At 45.6% G+C, this 17,323-nt stretch overlaps 1 protein-coding gene across 5 annotated transcripts in view; it reads right to left on the bottom strand.

The window, feature by feature from the left end:
- nup58 (nucleoporin 58) overlaps positions 1 to 16,876 on the bottom strand; it is a 46,938-nt gene extending 30,062 nt beyond the window's left edge. For 3 of the 5 annotated variants that reach the window (XM_033022775.1, XM_033022778.1, XM_033022779.1), the window contains exons 1-7: positions 16,531 to 16,876; positions 11,871 to 12,022; positions 9,395 to 9,430; positions 8,907 to 9,044; positions 8,085 to 8,219; positions 5,151 to 5,261; positions 3,928 to 3,958 (exon numbers count right to left, since the gene is read on the bottom strand). In XM_033022775.1, the coding sequence (XP_032878666.1) occupies positions 3,928 to 3,958; positions 5,151 to 5,261; positions 8,085 to 8,219; positions 8,907 to 9,044; positions 9,395 to 9,430; positions 11,871 to 12,022; positions 16,531 to 16,601 (674 nt within the window). In that variant the 5' untranslated portion in view covers positions 16,602 to 16,876. The remainder of the gene's footprint in view (positions 1 to 3,927; positions 3,959 to 5,150; positions 5,262 to 8,084; positions 8,220 to 8,906; positions 9,045 to 9,394; positions 9,431 to 11,870; positions 12,023 to 16,530) is intronic. The other 2 variants (XM_033022776.1, XM_033022777.1) reach the window with 2 other exon arrangements.
- Between the last annotated feature and the right edge of the window lie 447 nt (positions 16,877 to 17,323).

The raw sequence follows: 17,323 nt of genomic DNA, 5'->3' as shown, positions 1-17,323 counted from the left end.
GTAGGGGGAGAGGAGGTCAGTGAGATAATGGGGGGGCCAGATGGTGGAGGGCTTTGTAGGTGAGGATAAGGATTTTGTAAGTGATCCGGTGGGAGATGGGAAGCCAGTGAAGTTGTTTGAGGACTGGAGTGATGTGATGCCAGGATTTGGTGTGGGTGATGAGTCGGGCGGCTGCGTTCTGGACCAGTTGGAGTCGGTTGATGTAGGTGGAGCTGATGCCAAGGAGAAGTGAGTTGCAATAGTCCAGTGGGGAGGAGATGAAGGCATGGATGAGTCTTTCAGCAGCGGGAGGTGTGAGAGAGGGTCTGAGTTTGGCGATGTTGCGGAGATGAAAGAAGGAGGTTTTAATGACATGGCAGATGTGAGGCTCAAGGGAGAGGGTGGAATCAAAGATCACGCCAAGGTTGCGGGCCTGGGGAGATGGGAAGACAGTGGTGCCGTCGATGGTGAGAGTGGGGTTATTGATTTTGCTATGTGGCTTTGGAGCCTATGAGGAGGAATTCTGTCTTATCGCTGTTGAGTTTGAGGAAGTTATGTTGCATCCAGGTTTTTATAGCTGACAAACAGGAGTTGATATGGGAGAGGGGGGGGGGGGGGGGGGGGGGGTTGGGGGGGGATTTGGTGCCGAGGTAGATCTGGGTGTCATCGGCGTAACAGTGGAAGTCCAGGTTGAAGTGGCGGAGTATCTGACCAAGGGGGAGGATGTAGATGATGAAGAGGAGGGGGCCGAGTACGGAGCCTTGGGGAACGCCTTGAGTGACTGTGGCTGTAGCAGAGGTGTGGTTGTGGAGAGAGATGAAGTGGGATCTGTTGGAAAGGTAGGAACGGAGCCAGCTGAGTGCAGAGCCTTCAATGCCGAGGTCTTTGAGTCTGGTGAGCAGGATGTTATGGTTCACTGTATCGAAGGCTGCGCTCAGGTCGAGGAGGATGAGGATGTTGAGGGAACCAGTGTCAGCAGAGGTGAGGAGGTCGTTGAGGACTTTGAGGAGAGCAGTTTCTGTGCTATGGAGGGGGCGAAAGCCAGATTGGAGGGGTTCAAGTAGGTTATACGCAAGGAGGTGGGAATGAAGTTGCGACGCAACGATACGCTCCAGGGTTTTTGAAAGAAAGGGGAGGTTTGAGATTGGGCGGTAGTTAATGAGAGAGGAGGGATCAAGACCAGGTTTCTTTAAGATTGGTGTGACAGCAGCAGTTTTGAAAGCGGAGGGGACAATTCCTTGGGACAATGAGGAGTTGAAGAGATTAGTGAGGTAGGGGCAGAGAACGGGGAGGCAGGACTTCAGCAGGGGAGTGGGGAGAGGGTCGAGGGAGCAGGTAGTGGGTTTGGAAGAGCTGATGAGTTTGGAGATTTCAGTAGGGGTGACCAGGTCAAACTGGGAGAGGAAGCAGTGTGGAGGAGGGGTAAGGAGGTCAGTGGAGATGTTGAAAGGAGGGGCCCTGGTAGGTGGTGGAGTAGATGCTGGGGAGTCGGGTACAGGGGATAAAGATTGATAGATGGTGCTGATTTTATCAGCGAAAAAATGGAGGAATGAGTTGCAGAGATCCGGAGTAGAGGTAGGGAGAGTGTTGGCTCGAGGCTTGAGGAGGTTGCCCACTGTGGAGAAGAGGGTTCTGTGGTTTAGGCAGGGATCGGTGAATATGGAGGAGAGGTAGGCAGATTTTGCAGCAATGAGGGCATCTTTGTAGTCAGTGAGGTGGAGTTTGTAAGCTTCAAGGTGGACTGTGAGTGATGATTACTTTGTGAGTCGTTCAAGTCGGCGACCAGTCTGTTTCAGTTTACGAAGTGCAGGTGTGTACCAGGGTGAAGATGTGTTGAAAGTTACGGTTCTTGTTTTGAGTGGGGCCATAGTGTTAAGGGAGGTAGACAAGGTGGAGTTGAGATGGTTTGTGAGATCATCAGGTGAGATATGGGTTGAGTCCAGGGGGAGAGTGGTGGAGAGCAGGTCAGAGAGATGGTGGGGATCAACGGATTTTAGATTACGGAAGGTGATTTCTCGGAGGAAGCGGGGGCGAGGTGTCACAGAAGGGATGGTGAACCGTATAAGCTTATGATCAGAGAGGGGGAAGAGGCATGGATGGAGTTCGAGTACCGGTTGATTTGTGGAGCAGACCAGGTCAAGGATGTGACCTTTGTCATGGGTGGGAAAGGTGACGTGCTGAGTGAGAGAGAAGTTGTCAAGTAAAAAGGCGAATTCAGATGCGAGCTTGCAGGTGGGGGAGTCCATGTGAATATTTAAGTCACCAAGTAGCAGCAGAGGGATGAGGCAAGTGTGAGGAGTTCAGTGAAGTCAGATAGGAAGGAGGGGTTTGGTTTAGGTGGCCGGTAAATGAGGATGACTGTCATGGAGGAAAGGGCTTTGAAGGCGAGGAATTCAAATGATGCTACTGGGGGGGAAGGCGAGTTCAGTGATCCGAAAATTCTGGTTGAAAATAACAGCGAGGCCACCTCCATGGCGGGAGGGGCGGGGTTTGGAAATGTAATTAAATCAAGTTGGGGATGCTTGATTGAGGGAGAAGAAGACATTGGGTTGTTGCCAGGTCTCAGTGAGCAGAAGGAAGTCCAGAGTGTTGTCAAGGATTAGTTCATGGGTGGCAAGGGCTTTGTTGTTGAGCGACCTGGTGTTGAGGAGGGCAAAGTTGGCATTATGAGAGGGTGGAGGGATGGGGGCAGGTTGGAGAGATCTGAGGTTGTCCCGGTTGACAGCGACAAATATACTAGTTCTATCCTACACACTATGGACAATTTTCAGAAGCCAATTCTTTTCTACAAGTCTTTCGAATGTGGGAGGAAACCGAAGCACGCTGAGAAAACCCTAGCTCTATTTCAGAAACCATAGCTAGATATCATATCTTCATTTTTGCTAAATTTTACATAACAGGTCAATGCAAGTTCTGTATCATATATCAGCAACAAGTGCGATTCACTTTGCAAAATAAATTACTTGCACAAGAATTCTACATTCCAAAACCAAATACAACAAACCAAGTGCAATGTAGATGAACAAAGACTCTTATTATTCTTTATCTCTCATGGGTGAGGAAGGTGGTTAAAGGATACAGAGGTATATAGATCAGTTACAGATATGGGTGGTGAAATGGCTGATGGAGTTTAATCGAAGCAGGTGCGCAGTGTTACACTCTGGGAGATCGGAGGCAAGGAGAAGGTTTACAGTTAATGGCAAGACCATTAACACCATTGATTTACAGAGGGATCTTGGGATCTAATTTGATAGCTCCAAGAAAGTGCAACACAAGTAGATGGGAAGGAAGACGTATGGTATGCTTGTCTTCATCAATCAGGGCAATGATTGCAAGGATAAAGTCATGTTACAGCTCCATAAAAGTTTGGTTAGGTCGCATTGGAGTATTGTGTGAAGTTCTGGTCACCCCATTAGATGTGAAGGCTTTGGAAAGGGTACACAAGAGATTTGGCAGGATGCTGCCTGATTTAGCTACAAGAAGAGGTTGTTTTCTCTGGAACATTGGAGGCTGAGAGATGACCTTATAGAAGAATATTAAAATTCTGGGAGACATAGATTGGATAGACAATGTAGAACCTTTTTCCTCCACAGGTTGGAAATTTTGAAGAGTAGAAGGCACAGTTTTAAGGTTAAAAAAATGGATGGTTTTAAAAGAGATGTACAGGGCAAGTGTATTTTCTTTTTTTTACCCAGTGTGGTGGGTGCCTGGAACGCGCTGCCAGGGGGTGGTGGTCGAAGCAGATACAATAGTTGTGTTTAAGAGGCTTTTGAAGGCACATGAATATGCAGAGAATGGAGGGATATGGATCACTTGCAGGTAGATTATTTTGAGTTGGCATCATGTGCACCACAGATATTACGAATCAAAAAGGCCTGTTCCTGTGCTGTAATGTTGGAATCGTTCCATATAAACACAAACACATGTGCATACAAACAACTTACTTACTCAGGTCTAACTCCAGTTGAACATTTATCATCTGTGAAGCACAAATATGGAAAAGATTAATGCCTCAATGCTATCTTTCGAATGGACACTGGACATCAATTGGTAAAAGGGCAGGGAGAATAATGCAATCTACTCCCCTACAATGAAAACCAAGCAAGGTGGGTCACAGGAGTGGCCTCAACTACACCAGGAGCTTGACACAAAGTGCTGGAGTAACTCAGCGGGTCAGGCAGCATCTTTGGAGAAAATAAATACGTGACATTTCGGGTCGAGACCCTTATTTAGACTGAGAGTCAGGGGAGAGGGAAACTAGATGTGAAAAGACTCAGAACAAATAGTGAACAAAAGGTTCTGAACCTCACTCTGAAGAAGGTTTTTGATCCAAAATGCCACCTATTCCTTTTCTCCAGCGATACTGCCTGACCCACTGAGTTACTCCAGCACTTTGTTTCTATCGTCGGTGTAAACCAGCATCTGCAGGGTATAGAGGGATATAGATTACGCGCAGGCAGATAAGAGTTGGTCTGGGCATCATGTTTGGCTTGAATATTGTGGGCCTAAGAGCCTGTTTTTTTGATGTAATGTGGTATGTTAATTACAGAATTACAAGTCAGCTCTATAGAAAACTTAACTTCTTTATAATATTCTACTATACTGCACCTCATTTAGTTTGCTAGTATTTACAGCGTTATTGACAGTCTCCTTACAAATGTCCACTTCAGAACAGTAAGTTACCAGTATTATTTGTAACCCAAGTGGAGAAACTGTAATTTAAAGTCGAAGAAACAAACTTTGATTTCTTTCTTAGAACAGGCATTGTTACTTCACATTTATTCATACCTGTTGCTCCACTTCCCCGTCCCATTTCACCTACATTCCTACCTCTGGCTTCACAATTCCCAACTCTTCAATCCTTCTGTAATACACCTTCTGTCTTTTCATCTCTGGCCTTAGTTCAACCTAATTGATCTACCTATCAAAGCAACCCCTCTCAGCTATATCAACCTATTAACTGCAAGGCTTTGTCCTGCCCCTCCACTTTTCCAGCTTTCTCCCCCCCCCACTCCCTCCCCAATCAGTCAGAAGAAGTGTCCCGACCCCAAACGTCGCCTAACCATGTTCTCCAGAGATGCTGCCTGACCCACTGAGTTACTCCAGCACTCTGTCGTTTGTTGTTACTTCAGCAGGAACTTTATACAATGAAGTTCAAAAAGAGTGCTCACTTTTCTTATCAGAAGATCCACTGAAGTCTATTCCACCAAGTCCTTCACTAGCTATAGTGGTTGCAGCAGCTGGAGATACACCAAGATTTAAACCCAGCGATTGTCCAAGTGCTGAAGGAGAGAGAAATCACTGAATTATGTCAAAGTTGAGAAACATTTATTTAATCATTTCAAAAACCGTGAAATGCATAACACACATTTTAATCATGAAATTATCATTTACTTTCCATTGCTCCCAATCATTATGCAGCCACGAGGGAACTCCAAACACAATGAGTAAATGAAGAAATAAATCTTGAATGATACTTGTGTCCTAACTAATGCTACCGTTTTGAATATCTTCGCTCCTATTCATTGAATGCATTATCAGCACGAAAACAGGCCCTTTAGCCCAAATTATCCATCCCAACCAAGATACCCCATCTACTATGGACATTCAGTCACTCTACACCTCCATCCCCCACCAGGAAGGCCTTAAAGCCCTCCGTTTCTTCCTCGACCACAGAACCATTCAATTTTCTTCTACTAACACTCTACTCCACCTAGCGGATTTGGCCCTTGCCCTCAATAACATGTCTTTTGACTCTTCCCACTTCCTCCGTCCAAGGCGTAGCTAAGGGCACACGCAAGGGCCCCAGCTATGCCTGCCTCTTTGTAGGGTACATTGAACAATCCCTGTTCCAGGCGTACACTGGCCATATCCCCGAACTCTATCTCCGTTACATTGATGATTGCATCGGTGCTACCTCCTGCACCCATGCAGAACACATGGACTTCATCAATTTTCATCCTGCACTCAAATTTACGTGAACCATCTCCGACACCTCCCCCTCCCCTTTCTTGATCTCAGTTCCATCACAAGAAATAGACTATTGACTGACGTCCATTTCAAATCCACTGACTCCCACAACTATCTCGACCACACTTCTTCCCACCCTGCTTCTGCAAAGACTCTATCCCCTACTCCCAATTCCTCCGTCTACGCCGCATCTACACCCAAGATGAGGTGTTCCATACTAGAACATCCAAGATGTCCATTCTTTAGGCAACGGGGGTTCTCCACTCCCATCATAGATGAGGCCCTCACTCGTGTCTGCTCGGTACCCTGCAGCTCCGCCCTTGGTTCCCCTCCCCCTAGTCGCAACAGAGACAGTCCCCCTCGTCCTTAACCTCCAGTCCATCAGCCATCACATGCAACACGTAATCCTCCGACATTTCCGCCACCTCCAATGGATCCCACCACTAGACACATTTTCCCATCTCCACCCCTCTCCGCCTCCGCAAAGACTGTTCACTGCGCAGCACCCTAATTAACTCATCCCTTCCCACCCAAACCGCTCCCTCCCCAGGTACCTTCGACTGCAACCACGGAAGATGCAACACCTGTCGCTATACCTCCTCCCTCGACTCTGTCCAGGGACCCAGACAGTCTTTTCAGGTTAGGCAGAGGTTTACTTGCACCTCCTCCAACCTCATCTACTGTATCAGTTGTTCAAGATGTGGACTCTTATACATCGGCGAGACCAAACGCAGACTGGGCAATCGTTTCGCGGAACATCGCTCAGCCCGCGTGAACCAACCTGATCTCCTGGTTGCTGGACACTTTAATTCTCCTTCCCATTCCTATACAGACCTTTCTGTCCTCGGTCTCCTCCATTGTCAGAGTGAGGCTACACACAAATTGGAGGAACAGCATCTCATATTTCACTTGGGCAGCTTACAGCCCAGTGGTATGAATATTGATTTCTCTCACTTCAGGTAGCCCCAGCATTCCCTCTCTCTCTCTCTATCCCTCCCCCACCCAAGTCACATTCATGTTCACCCTTCAAACAGCTTACAATGACCTGTTTCCTTTATCATCGTTACTTTTTTGCATATCTTTCATTAATTGTCCTTTATCTCTCCACATCATCATCTATCTCTCATTTTCCTTATCCATAACCAGTCTGAAGGGTCTCGACCCAAAACGTCACCCATGCCTTCTCTCCAGAGATGCTGAGTTACTCCAGCTTTGTGTCTATCTTCAGTTTAAACCAGCATCTGCAGTCCTTCTTACACTACTCCAGCCCCATTTGCCCTCACTTGGCCCACATCCCTCTAAACCGTTCCTATCCATGTACCTGTCCTACCTGTCTTTTAAATATTGTTCCAGTAACTGCCTCAACTACCTCCTCTGGCAGCTCGTTCTACATAGCCTCCTTACTGTGTCGAAAAGTTGCACCTCAGATTCCTATTAAATCTTGCCCCTCTCACCTTAAACCTGTGTCCAAAGTTTTAAGTTTATTATTGTCATGTGTAATACCATGCTATTTTATACTACAAACTCCAACTAAACTTCAAATTGCCTTAGTTGCACACGAGGGAATTTGGGATTTTTTTTGCAGTATATTGGATTCTTTATTCATTGAAAATGTTTAATATATTGTTGATTGAGTAACCTGTTCTCAAAACTGTTGTAATGCTGCTGCCAATAAAAATTTAATTGTTAAAAAGTATATTTGACAATAAAAAACTCCGGACTCTTCATTCAGCATCAACAACTATCAAAAATTACCTACACACAGACAGACACAAATAAATTAAGCGGCACAGCATTAGAGTTGCTGCCTTACAGCGTCAGGAACCCATGTTCGATACTGACTACGCGTGCCGTCTGTACAGAGTTTGTACGTTCTCCGTGATCGCATGGGTTTTCTCTGGGTGCTTCGGTTTCCTCACACACTCCAAAGACGTACAGGTTTGATTGGCCAGCAATATTGCAAATTGTCGTATGTAGGATAGTGCCAGTGTACGGGGTGATCGCCGGTCAGAGCAGGCTAAGTGGGGCAAGAGGACTGTTTCCACGTTGTATCTCTAAAGCCTAATTAACTGTGTGCACTTCCACACAGACACAAGCAAAACTATAACTCTCTCAGCTAAAAAACATGTACTTACCCAAAGTCGAGGCATTTGTACCCTGAAAGAGGGTGCCACCTAAGCCTGTCAGAGCCCCTCCCAAAGTCAGACCTGTGGGTATGGATGCCGCGGATGCAGGGATTCCACCTAAATTCAATGCAAATCCCGTAGATCCTGCAGGTATAGAAATCAATTATGTAGAAAACCATCTAAATTATTTTTTTTAATTATAAATATATCGATATGATTAAGCTCAGTGAATCCAACTCCAACCCCAGGACGGAGTCAGCCTTCCTGACGAGCTTGTAAATTCTGTTGGCGTCCACGGCCTTCGCCCTGCCATCCCAGCACACGACAGCAAAGAAGTTGGCACTGGCCACCACCAATTGGTAGAACATCTGCAGCATCTTACTGCAAACGTTGAAAGAGTGGAGCCTCCTCAGAAAGTACAGACGGCTCTATCCCATCTTATACAGTGCCTCAGCTTTTCTGGACCAGTCCAGTTCTTTGACCAGGTAAACTCCAAGGAACTTGTACTCCTTGGTAAACTGCACATCTACACCCTTGATGGAGCCAGGGGTGTTCCTCTCCTGCTAAATTCCACCACAAACTCCTTTGTCTTCACGGTGATGAGCTGCAGGTGATTCGGCCCACACCACTCAACAAAGTCGTTGACTACACCTCTGTATTCAGCTTCCCCTCCCCTCACTGATGCAGCTCACAATTGCTTATGTGGCTTATACATGCCCTCCAAAGATGCTGCCTGACAAGGTGAGCTATTCCGACACATTGCACACTTAAAAATAATTGGACTGTAAGCAATTGATGAGGACGTTAAGATCAAGGTCTGCCAACCGTTACCTGCTGTAGATGTTGGGAGTACAGATGGCAGGCACAGTCCCCCTGCTGCAGTAGGTGCCACGGGCATTGTGAAAGGGGTTACAGAGCTCGCTGGTTTAGTGAATCCCAAACCAAAACCAGTTGCAGTTGTGGGTGCTACTGGGAAATAAATTGAATTGAGTTTTAATAGCACAATAATAATCTTAGAAGATAAATTAAGAATGACATTAATGACATTTTACAAACTATATTTTAATGAAATACATTAAGGAACGTTACTTGATAAATTAGCACGTTTACAAAACATTTAAACAGGTATATGGGTAGGAAATGTTTAGAGGGATATGGGCCAAACACAGGCAGGTGGGTCTAGTATAGATGGGGCATCTTGGTTGGTGTGGGCAAGTTGGGCCAAAGCGCCTGTTTCCACATTGGATGACTCTATGAACTATTTCCTTACATCCTCCTGTTTAGCTTATCAAATATTTTTGCCACTTTATCAGACTTACCCAAAGTTAGTCCTGTCGTTGCTGCTGTTGTAACCCCTGTAGGTTAGGAAAGGAAATATGGAAGAGCATAAGTAGAAACACAGAAAATAGGTGCTGGAGTAGGCCATTCAATATGATCATGGCTGATCACCTAAAATCAGTACCATGCTCCTGCTTTTCCCCCCATATCCCTTGATTCCTTTAGCCCTAAGAGCTAAATCTAACTCTCTCTTGAAAACATCCAGTGAATTGGCCTCCACTGCCTTATGCGGCAGAGAAGTAAACAAATACTTGGAGGTTTGTCAGTTAATTGTCCTCTGTAAATTATCCCCTAGTGTGTAGGGAGTGGATGTGAAAGTGGGATAACAGTGTGAACGGCTGATGGATGGTCGGCATAGACACAGTGGGCCGAAGGGCCTGTTTCTATGCTGTATCTCTAAAACTAAAATCTATCGAGGTAATGCCCCATTTTTCTCTCTCTCTCTCTCTCTCTTCTTAATTTGGGCATGTTAATATAGTGCGGCAATGATACAGACAAAAGCAATAATCCATAATGTTGTAGGGAATTGTGTGTTTAATCTGTACCCTGAATCTGGCTTTCACATAGGTTACAATTGACCTCTTGGTTACAGCTTAGATAGGAACAGACAAAAAATATCTCACTAAGCAGTGGTGAGTTTCTCAAACAAGTCGGTTTATTTGAGGCCTTAACCATACGCGCTGGGCACAGCCCGAGAGAAGCCAAAGTGTTTCAGTGACTCACGGCACCCACAATATGGTTACATTCTCACAACACAATATTACATGTGTTTTTAACATTTTTGAGATGATTCATCATTGATCACTGTCTCTCCTAGCCTTTCAACTCCCGGGATGGCGGGACTGTCACATGCTGAGAGAATGGAGCAGCTGGGCTTGTACACTCTGGAGTTTAGGATGAGAGGATATCATTGAAACATATAAGATTGTTAAGGGCTTGGACACGCTAGAGGCAGGAAAGATGTTCCCGATGTTGGGGGAATCCAGAACCCTAGATAGGGCTCTTAAAAATAGCGGAGCCAGGAGATATGGGGAGAAAGCAGGAACGGGGCACTGATTGGGGATGATCAGCCATGATCACATTGAATGGCGGTGCTGGCTCAAAGGGCCAAATGGCCTACTCCTGCACCTATTGTTATCTTTAACCATCTGTTCCGTTATTTAGAAAACCATTCTCCCATTTGTCTAACAAACGGGCACATTAAAATACAGATGCTCCCCGATTTATGATGCTTCGACTTGCGATATTTCGACTTTATGATCGGCAGTCGGCAACGGCAGCGAGCCGCACGTCACTTCCAGTCATGTGATCGCATTGTATTAAATGATAATATGGGAGACTTTAGCTATTGAAGTTTTCAGAATATGGCTGAGTTCTCTGCAATAGATCGACACCTGGGCACATTACTGTTGGTAAATAATTTCGGTGGCACACAATGTGCACTCTCTAGGATGTGATAACTCACATAAACCTTTAGCTCACGGCTATGTTAGACTGTTGTGTAGCGGCAGTTGATTGCATATGATGCACCAGGCTGCCGCAGGTAACGTCCGGCACAGACATTCAAGATTCAAGAGAGTTTATTGTCATGTGTCTCAGATAGGACAATGAAATTCTTGCTTTGCTTCAGCACAACAGAATATGGTAGGCATGAATACAGAACAGATCAGTGTGTCCATATACCATTATATAAATATATACATACATGAATAAATAAACAGATAAAGTGCAAATAAACATATAATGGGCTATTAATGTGTAGAGTTTTGTTTGAGTTGAGTTTAATAGCCTGATGGCTGTGGGGAAGTAGCTATTACTGAACCTGGACATTGCAGTCTTCAGACTCCTGTACCTTCTACCTGAAAGTAGCGGGGAGATGAGTGTGTGGCCAGGATGGTGTGGGTCCTTGATGATGCTGCCAGCCTTTTTGAGGCAGCGACATGTGGACTGAAGGGCCTGTGCCAGTGCTGTACTGTTCTATGTGAAGGAAGGAACTGAACCAAAGATAGTCACAAGATACTGGAATAACTCAGCAGGTAAGGCAGCACCACTGGAGTAAAGGAATAGGTGATGTTTCGGTTTGGAACCCTTCTTCAGACTGCTCAGTAGGGTTTTAACTCGGAACGCCACCTAGTCCTTCGGGCTGTTTTAATGCATTCCATACTTGTGCATGGCAATAATCTTACTGATCTGTAAGGGAAAATCTTTTTCACTGATAATAAAAAACCACTGAATCGAATACAGAATTTGACAGATACAGATGCAAAGCACTTGTTTAATACCTTGCCGACCTCCACTGACTCTTGATTAGTAAGGGTGTCAGGAGTTATGGGGGAGGGGGAGGAGGAGGCAGGAGAATGGGGCTGAGAGGATAGATCAGCCATGATTGAATGGTGTAGACTTGATGGGCCGAATGGCCTAATTCCACTGCTATAACCTATGAACATTTGAAAATACCTGTCGCGGTGGGTCCAAATGAGAATCCAGTGGGTTGTTTCTGTGCAAACAATCCACCACTAAGGCCTCCGAAAGTTGATGCAGTCGTGGTAGCGGTTGGGGCAGTGGTTCCAAGATTGCCAAAGGCAAACCCTCCAGTACCACTAGGGTTGCTGAAACAAAATGGAGGGAAAGCAGTTAGGAATCAGATGGCTAAATCTTTATTTTTTGTCTGGTTCGCACATTGCTCCAAATATCATCATTACTTCCTGCGAATAATCTAACGGAGGCAAGGACTTGCACGGTTGTTTGTCAAAAAAGTGTGTTTTAATGTTCACATAAACCATAAAGCCATAGGAATTCTCTGCCACAGAAGGTATTTGAGGCCAGTTCATTGGCTATATTTGAGAGAGTTAGATGTGGCCCTTGTGGCTAAAGGGAAGAGGGGGTATGGAGAGAAGGCAGGTACAGGATACTGAGTTGGATGATCAGCCTTGATCATATTGAATGGCGGTGCAGGCACGAAGAGCCTTCTCCTGCACCTATTTTCTATGTTTATAGGAGCAGAATTAGGCCATCAGGTCCGCACCGCCATTCGATCTTGGTTGATCTATTTTGCCCTCTCAGCTCCATTCTCCTGCCTCTTCCCCCCCCCCCCCCGTAACCTTTGACACACTTACCAATCAAGAACCTGTCAATCTCCACTTTAAAAATGTCCATTGACAGCTTCCACAGCCGTTTGTGGAAATGAATTCAACAGATTCACCACCCTCTGGGTAAAGAAAGTCCTCCCCATCTCGGTTCTCAAAGTACTTCCTTTTATTCTGAGGCTATGCCCTCTGGTCCGAGACTCTCCCACTAGTGGAAACATCCTCTCCACACCCACTCTATCCAGGCCTTTCATTAATAGTATAATGGGAAGAGCATGCAAAGAGGTGCCGCTCTCTGGCGCCATCTTGTGGAATGGTCTTGTACATGGAGTAAATTGTCAAAATCGACAAGCATTCACGATCATAATGTGAGATTCCCCAATCAGAACAATCAGAACACCCCCCCCGCTGACTGGATAGCACATAACAAAAAGCTTTTTACCGTATCTCAGTACACGTGACAATATACTAAACTAATTCTTCACTTATAGTATATGCATTCGCTCAAAATGGTTGCATCTGAATTGTAGCTAATCTTTTGTTATCACCTGTAAGAGGCACAGAAGAGCTCTCGAAAAATCAGAGGTCATCTTGAAAGATTTGTGACTAATAGGAGAATGAGGCCAGATATCAGATTATATAGGTCTAATCTGTAATCATTCAGCTCATGAAAATAGCAAATCCCTAACAGAACGATTCAGAAAATATTTTCAAACATATTTTTCAAAATCTGATTAAGTTCTCTCCATGCCAATCATATTTTCTTCTGTGAATCTGATAAATATAAACATTTCACAGATAAGCCATTTAATTCCTTTTGAAATGGTATCTGTTCTTGAGGTTTGCGTGATTTTGGCAAAACCATACTGATTCCCGAAAAGGATAGCGGATAACGGCAGCAACTTAGTAAGAATCTGGCATTGTACATAAGACATAGAAGCATAATTAGGCCATTCGGCCCATCAAGTCTGCCCTACCATTTGATCATGGCTGATCTATCTCCCTGTCAACACCATCTCCTATCTTCTCCCGATACTCCGTGACACCCTTACTAATCAAGAGCCTATCAATGTGTAGGAAGGAATTGCAGATCACTGGAGTTAATTGGTGACGATTCGGGTTGGAATCCTTCTTCAGAATTAACCTATTCTCCGCTTTAAAAATACCCAAAGACGGCCTCCACAGCCGTATGTGGCAATGAATTCCACAGATTCACTGCCCTCTGGGTAAAGAAATTCCTCCTCATCTCCATTCGAAAGGTACACCCTTTTATTCTGAGGCTGTGCCCTCTGGTCCAACTCTCTCCCACGTCAGGAAACATCCGCTCAACATTCACTCCACCCAGGCATCATAAAAGCTCTCTATAATCTTCAGAAGTCCATTGGAAAATCTTCTAGCAACAGGTCCAATCAAATACAAGGTCCTGTTGTACGTTCTTCCAAAGAAACATCATGACTCCAAGTACTATTATTTCCAATGAATCAGTTAAAGTATTTTACAACAGTTGATCAGGCCTTTTCCACTACCAATTGGAAATAAAATGATTGGCATTTCCTCCAACGTCCGAAGAGATTATTTGTAGATGATCCTTCAGGTTCCTCCAATAGTGAAGCAGCAGCATAATTGGCCTTTCTCAGGACCTGACCATAATCAATGGAAAGCTCAATGTCACAAGTAAACATTACTCCCACGAGTAGTAGAACATCATCAAAATCAAATAAGAGTCATAGTCATACATCACCCCTCAGCCCTACTTGCCCACGCTGACCAACATGCACCGTCTACACTCGTCCTACCTTCCCGCATTTGGCCCATAACCCTCTAAACCTTTCCTATCCATGTACCTGTCCAAATGTTTTTTAAATGCTTTTATTGTACATGCCTCAACTACCTTCTCTGGCAGCTTGTTCCTTACACATGTGAAAAAGTTGCACGTCAGATTCCTATTAAATCTTTCCCCTCTCACCTTAAACCTATGTCCTCCGGATTCCCATACTCCGGGTAAGACTGTGCATTCCCCTCATATTATACACTTCCATAAGATCACGCCTCAGCCTTATGCACTCCAAGGAATAAATTCCCAGCCTGCACAACCTTCCCATCCTGCTCAATCTTCCCTATAGCTCAGGATCCTCGAGTCCTGGCAATGTTGTTGTCCATCTTCTCTGCAATCTTTGCAGACTAACAACATCTAAATGAACCAATGTACTCACTTTCAACTGGAGCCCAAGGCACAACAGAAAATAAATTAATTGAAGAAAATTAAACAGTTGGGAGACAACCAACTAATTATACCCACCAAACACAAACTTGACAGATGACTAGATTTGACAGCATTGATCAAGGATAATAATCATCACAATCCTGCCTCCAGCCAATGAGATTACTGAAAGCAAAAGCAGTGTGATGTATACTGAACATAGACACAAAGTGCTGGAGTAACTCAGCTGGTCAATCTCTGGGGAACATAGATAGGTGACGTTTCTGGCAGGACCCTTCTTCCACTGACTAACATTATATAAAACCACGACCAACATTTTAAAAAGTCTTTGACCTAGAGTAGGGGAATCAAGACTGGTTCTCCGACCAGTCTGACTGTCCCCGATACTGTTTGTTTCGTACATATAACCATATAACAATTACAGCACGGAAACAGGCCAACTCGGCCCTTCTAGTACGTGCTGAACACTTATTCTCCCCTAGTCCCATCTACCTGCACTCAGACCATAACGCTCCATTCCTTTCCCGTCCATATACCTATCCAATTTATTTTTAAATGATAAAATCGAACCTGCCTCCATCACTTCCACTGGAAGCTCATTCCACACAGCTACCACTCTCTGAGTAAAGAAGTTCCCCCTCATGTTACCCCTAAACTTCTGTCCCTTAATTCTCAAGTAATGTCGTCTTGACTTGAATAGGCAACGTTTCGGGCCGAAACCCAGGGTTTCGGCTCGAAACGTTGCCCATTTCCTTCGCTCCATAGATGCTGCTGCACCCGCTGAGTTTCTCCAGCATTTTTGTGTACCTTTAATTTTCCAGCATCTGCAGTTCCTTCTTAAACACAACTGTTTGTTTCGTAGTCACCTTCTCCTATCTAACAATGGTCAATTCTACATTTTCTTTGATCCCCATCTCTTTTGATGTCTCGTTTTCACACCTTACACTTCCTTAACACTGTGTCTCCCTCTCCCCTAACTCTCAGTCTGAAGAAGGGTCAGCATCTGTAGTTTCGTGTTTCTACACGTTCCATGTTTCTACCTATGGAACTGCAGATGCTGATTGGCCAAAAGAAAAAGTGCTGAAATAACTCAGCAAGTCAGGCAGCATCTCTGGAGGGAATTGATAGATGGTGTTTCGGGTCATGACCATTCTTCAAACTGTCCACTTCCCTCCAAAGATGCTACCTGACCCACTTGAGTTATTTATCCTCCTCTGCCCCCATCTCAACGTGTTCCGGGTTCGCCATGACGTAGAGCTTTTTTTCAGTCCCCTCCAAGCCTTTTTCTATTGGAAGGAGTCCTCACCACCCAGTGATGACCCTTTCCCCTACTATCCTCCTCCTCATGCACTCCCCCAATTGCCTTCTACCCTCTCTAGACCGTTTCATTTCTAACCACAGTATTGAAATGAAAGTTAACGATGTCATTGACCGTCTTTAACTTTTTGAATATTCTTACCTACCCTAACCCTACCCTCTCCATTATGGACTCAAACCTTCCTGAGGTCATATGTTGCCGGCCCAGTTTTGTTCTGGCCTTCTCTTACGAGGGTCTCATCTTCCCTGAAGAAGTGTTCCGACCCGAAACATCATCCATCCATTCTCTCCAGAGATGCTGGAGTTACTCCAGCAATTTGTGTCTTTTATGAGTGTGAAGGGGTGATGGGCTAAAGGGCCCGTTACCCTGCCCCATCCATCAATCCGTGATTTGGGCTCCTGCTTGCAATCGCATATTTTACTTTCTACCGGATGGACCTGGACAGCAAAGGGCCGGGGATACGCGCACCGGGACCACGCGGTGATCGTCTACCTGGTGGCTCCGAGGGCGAAGCCGCCGCCGGGGGCGGCCGCAGCGGTGCCGAAGCCGAAGCCGGTCGTCATGGCCTACCCGCCGGCGCCTCCACCTCTCCCCCGGGCCCGGAGACAGCCGGTCCGGGCCGGGATCAAACCCCGGGCAGGCCCCGTCCGGCCGGGCTCCCTTCAGCGGCCTCGGGAGGACACCGTGTACCCGCCTCGGGCGAGGGGGCGATACCCTCCGAACCACGCCGTTAGATCAGGTCAGGTTAATGCCGGTGCCGCCGCCGCCGCTGCTCTTTATTTAAATGGATCCTGGAATCGGCGGGTTTTCTGCCCGTCCTCTCGGCTTCCCGGAAGTTGCCGGGCTTGCTGGGATACTGGAGGACCAGTCCTGTTTGTATGTTCCCTGCTCAGCAAAGTTTATAGGTTCTTTGCTATTCAGCACAATATTCCCCAAAGATCCCACAGCACACTTGTTCTGATTATTTAAGGTGTCAAGGGTTGTGGGGAGAAGGGGGGGGAGAGGGAAAGATAGATCGATGGTCCGAATGGCCTAATTCTGCTCCTATGTCTAATGCAGATGCTGGTTTACACCGAAGATAGACACAAAATGCTGGAGTAACTCAGCAGGACATACATAATAATAATAATAATATCTTTTATTGTCATTGCACATCAGTGCAACGAGATTTAGTATGCAGCTCCAACCGATGAAAAAGAAAAGTAAAATAAATAAATAAGCTGTGTGTCGTGACCATCCGAGGGAGACAGTCTAGGGGGGGTGGGGGGCACTCAGCAGGGCCGGT

Source organism: Amblyraja radiata, chromosome 6 (genome assembly GCF_010909765.2).
Source record: "Amblyraja radiata isolate CabotCenter1 chromosome 6, sAmbRad1.1.pri, whole genome shotgun sequence".
NCBI lineage: Eukaryota > Metazoa > Chordata > Chondrichthyes > Rajiformes > Rajidae > Amblyraja > Amblyraja radiata.
The sequence above is the reverse complement of the archived record's forward strand: the minus strand, read 5'-3'. Positions and strand labels throughout refer to the sequence as shown.